The sequence below is a fragment of the Octopus bimaculoides genome, chromosome 22, assembly GCF_001194135.2.
Source record: "Octopus bimaculoides isolate UCB-OBI-ISO-001 chromosome 22, ASM119413v2, whole genome shotgun sequence".
Lineage (NCBI taxonomy): Eukaryota > Metazoa > Mollusca > Cephalopoda > Octopoda > Octopodidae > Octopus > Octopus bimaculoides.
This window is the reverse complement of record NC_069002.1, coordinates 6,080,796-6,086,100: the sequence shown is the minus strand read 5'-3', so window position 1 is coordinate 6,086,100 and position 5,305 is coordinate 6,080,796. Positions and strand designations below refer to the sequence as shown.

At 32.4% G+C, this 5,305-nt stretch overlaps 1 protein-coding gene across 1 annotated transcript in view; it reads left to right on the top strand.

Moving 5' to 3' along the window:
* Positions 1 to 5,305, top strand: part of LOC106879696 (protein unc-13 homolog B) — a 221,764-nt gene that overhangs the window by 9,458 nt on the left and 207,001 nt on the right. Inside the window, exon 2 of the mRNA XM_052975641.1 lies at positions 4,524 to 4,803. Within this exon, the coding sequence (XP_052831601.1) occupies positions 4,524 to 4,803 (280 nt within the window). The remainder of the gene's footprint in view (positions 1 to 4,523; positions 4,804 to 5,305) is intronic.

Sequence of the window (5,305 nt, the reverse complement as noted above, 5' to 3'; positions counted from 1 at the left end):
TATGTATATATATATATGTATGTATGTATGTATATATATATATGTATGTATATATATATATGTATGTATATATATGTATGTATATATATATATGTATGTATGTATATATATATATGTATGTATGTATATATATATATGTATGTATGTATATATATGTATGTATGTATATATGAGTATGTATGCATATATATATATATATATGTTTGTGTATATGTATGTATATATGTATGTGTATATGTATATATATATATATATATATGTGTGTGTGTGTGTGTGTATTTATAGTACACAGATGGAATGCGGAGATTCTCAGTGTAGAAGACAGCAGTGCTCAAGTGATCCACACTTAAATTCCGATCTCTTTACAGAGGATCAATTCCTCTTATAGCCAAAGAATGGCTATAAGATAGATCAAAGTGAGTGGATATAGAGGAAATTATGTGGATAAACAAATTAGATATATTGTATATAACAGTTTGGGTATGAAATACAAAATATGTATAAATGTATACATGCAAAACAAAAGGAAGCCAAAGGTGGAGACTTTCAGATGAATTTCTAAGTATAAATATATAGATATTTATATTAATAGGTTCATCTTACACAGAGTACAAATGATGGACAATTAAAGGGGTAGAAGAAAGGTGTTACAAGTCCAACAGCTGCTTCTGGGGGCTCAGAGATCCATCGTAATGCTGGTATATGTAGTTTGTCACAATATGCGGCTGTAATCGAAGCAGTCAGCATTGAATAAGATGAGCCTCTGTCATCAGGGTAGAGAACGTCTTACATTTCAGATCTTAAGGCAGAGAAGTTCAAAGATGGAATGATTAAATGTGGAGAGCTAGGGGTATTAGAGTAAGGAAGTAGGAGGATCAGTAGGCTTATGGGGATTGTTACGACAAGAAATGGTGCGAAGAGATAAGGGAGCTAATTCATTAAGAGGGCAGTGGGGTTGATTATGAGGGTATTAATGGAGGTGATAGTAGAGGTAGAAAGTTGGGAGATGAATGAAAGGAGTAGGATAGATAGTAATTGAAGGGTTGTAAGTTTTTTGGGGTTTGTGTATTGGTGTCAAAGTTTAGGGGTAATAGCTATAGAATCATTGGCAGTCGAGATTGTGAGAAAATGATAGGGAATTATTTGAGGGAGGTGAAATGTCTAGTTCAGTGGCAGAAGGAGATTACTAAGGTATGTAGAAAAGTATGAGAGAAGATAGAGGGAGGTGGACAGGGTGGGGGTGGTGAGTTATATATATGTATACACAGTTATGTATATGTATACACACGTATATGTATGTATGTATATATATATATATATATATATATATATATATATATGTATACACACGTATGTATATCTATCTATCTATATATATATATATATATATATATATACGTATATAGGTATATACACACACACACACATATATATATATATATACACACATATATATATATGTATATAAATGTACATACATACATAGATACACACACACACACACACACACACATACATGCACAAACCTCTAGCTCCGGAAGGGAACTAAGGGATTCAGGGAATATCAAAATTTGAAAACCTGTCCAACCTATCGACCTATTCCAATACCGAATACCGATGACAGTCATTACGTCATCGCTGTAACTATTCGAAGTATCTTGTTACAGAAAATCTTTATAAAAATCTAAAACACTATTTTCACACTTCACAAAGTAGTTTCATGCATCTTCCACTTAGGTCCTGTGTGACTCTTGTGTTCACCTCAATATCTGCATGCAATACACAAGTATAACACTCTGATTATGATATTCTCCTCTAGTAACTCTTTGTGGTTTCTCTTGTCTTTCATTATCATTATAATAATTATTATTATTATTATTTCATTGATTAAACCGTCATTTCAGTTTTTGTTTTGATGGATTATTTCCAAAATTCCATTTTCCTTTTTTTTTTTTTATCTTTTTTTTTTTTTTTTTTTTTTTTTTTTTTTTTTTTTTTTTTTTTTTTTTTTTTTTTTTTTGTAATTACTGGTGAGGAAAGATATAGTGATTATACAACAGTTTTGTTTATTTGTATATCTATTTATTTATCTATTTTATTTTATTTTATTTTATTTTGTTCTTGAATTATTCTGTAAAGGATTCTTTTTAAAAGTTTTAGAAAATTACAATTTGAAAATAAAAATAAAAATAAAAATCTGTTTGAATAATTTAAATAACAAAAAAAAAAAGAAAAATAGAAAGAAAAAACAGAAGAACAGAATTAATCTTATTTAGTGAAAAATATCTTCAAAGAAATATTATTTTCAGGAAAATTAATTTTAGATTTTAGCACAACTGAACTACCATTCTCCACCAAGAAAATTCCTCTCTTTTGTAATTAATCTATTTGATTTCAAGATATTTATTCAACCATAAACAGAACTGCTATTTGCATTTTATATATTCTATATTCTATCAACACTTTGCGAAAAGTTAAGATTTTAATGTAGTTATTATTATTCATAATATTTGTTTCCAAGAAAGCAGTAGATTAAATTTCACAATTTCACAAAGACTTATCTAAAATGATATTAAGATTCCGTTATAAATCTTCTTACCTTGATTTTAGTCGAAACAATTGGTAATTTCTTCAAGACTCTTTTATCAGTATGAGCCATTCTTTATCGAACTAATATTTTGCAAAGCTAATTATTTCACTTGACTTCATGCTTACATTATCTTCATATAAACAACGCTGTCTTTTGCCATTCAAGTCTGTTCCATATGTTATATAAACTACAATGCTTGAGGCTTAATTCTGAAATTATTCACTTATTAATTTTTATTTGTAAAATCTGGATTCTTTATTGTATATTAAGAACCTATAGATCGACTTATGTATATGGTGATTTTTATTACATACACTTAATTATTCATAAATCATTTTCTAGTATGGATGAATTTTTAGTGTTTAAATCATTTTAAATTTTTAGATTCTTGCCAAACAATACATGCACACACACACACACACACACTCTCTCTCTCTTCATTTCACGTTGCTCCAACTCATTCAGCTATAAACGGCTAACCCTTTGACAGACGAGCCTTCTGATCAGGAGGGATGCTGGCCTGCTTCGCCTGACCAGCAGATTGACATCATTTGAAAGCTAAAATGATTCAAAGTACATTGTGACAAGTGATATGCAACAGCATCTGATAGTCTGGTCAGTCACATGATACACACACACACACACACACACACACACACATATACACACACATGTATATATGAATATGAAGGTGCATGGTCTTTTGGTTTGGGTGTTGCTTTCATAATCACAAGATTGTGGTTTCAATTCCCAGAATGGTGGCATATTTTTTTTTTCTTGAGCAAAGTACTTCATTTCACATTGCACCAGTCCATTTGACTGCAAGAAAGTGCATTGTGACTAGTGATGTATAACATCTGATAGTCTAGTTAATACTGTGATAATACTGTTCTATAATAGGTTTATAAATCCTAAAATTCACTCTATAATTGCGCACAGGCATATAGCATAGTGCTTAAGAGCACGGACTACTAACCCCAAGATTCCGGGTTCAATCCCAGGCAGTGACTTGAATTAATAATTAATGGTTGTCTTTCAAAGCCAAGAAAGGTGGGTCTGTAATTTTCTTTCTGTGCTACCTGCACAGGTGATTTGTTTATAGTGATCCAATGTTTGTGCTGTATATTAGCGCATCCCCCCACACACCCCACCATGAATTGGCATTACCTGTGCAGGTGCACGGTGTGTCACACATTGGTTGTTGAAGTGATTGCAGAGCATTGTGTGACGAAGTGTTTTGCTCGAGAATAAGACACACCGCCAGGTCCAGGAATCGAAACCCCAATCTTGTGATTGTGAATACACACACCCTCACTACCAAGCCCCACGCCCTCACACATACACACACATGTGTGTGTGTATGTGTGTGTGGATCTTCAATTCAAAAGTTAAAATAATGCTGTTTATCTTTACTGTATTTCTTTGTTGAAGTTTTCAAAATGGAAGTTAGTATTTAGATTTCATTTCGCAGCGAATTTAATCTCATTAAAATATTTTCTTCAATTAAAACATGAGACCAGAGCTGAAGCATTAATGCCTTTTACTTAGACTCGGTGGTACACACACACACACACACACACACACACACACACACACACACATCCATATGTATATATACACACATACATACATATCCATATGTATATATACACACATATTTGTGTTTTTGTTTCCATTGTTGGTATATTATTCTTTCTGATTTGCTTCATTATAATTATTATTATAATTATTATTATCATTATTATTATTATTATTTTGCTCATTGTCAAATTCATGATTAAAAATGCTTTTCCATATATAATTTGATTCTGTTGCATCCGGTTGTATTATTTTTGAGCTATTTAAAAAACGCGTTTATTGTGTTTTGATGTGTATTTAGCGAAATTTGAATTTGGATAAACAACGTTTGTTCATTTGCTCGTTATATTTCCAGCTGGTATGTCCGAAGATAGCGACTATACAAGTGATGTGAATTTCCCCGTACAGCATCAACACAACAGCTCAGCCCATCAGTTTCGCGGAGACCATGCGTTTAGAATGCAGCACGAAGACAGCAAAGAGTATTTCGAGTCGTTTGACCGCGGTTACGAACGCGAACCTGACTATTATCAAGATGGTGGGGTATATTACCCTGGTAGAAGTGATACTGATTCAGAACCGCTCTACTATAACAGCAGACCAAATAGTAGACCACAATCTTTCATAAACGATAGGTATGTAATGAATTGAAATATTAGTTCGTTATTATGCATGGGTATTTGAGTGGGTTCCCAACTGTCGTTGGTTGAATTTTTAATTTTTCTTTTTTTTAGTTTTTGTTTTTATTTATTTTTTTTTTTGTATTTGGTGCAGTGGATTAGTAGAATCATTAGTGTTTGGACAAAATGCCATGGAAGATTTAGTTACATCATAAAATCCTGACTCATTATTATGTATGGATATTTAAATGGACTTCCAGTTTTTGTTGAATTCAACATCATTCATCATCATCATCATCATCATCATCATCGTTTAACGTCCGCTTTCCATGCTAGCATGGGTTGGACGATTTGACTGAGGACTGGTGAAACCGGATGGCAACACCAGGCTCCAGTCTGATTTGGCAGAGTTTCTACAGCTGGATGCCCTTCCTAACGCCAACCACTCAGAGAGTGTAGTGGGTGCTTTTACGTGTCACCCGCACGAAAACGGCCACGCTCGAAATGGTGTCTTTTA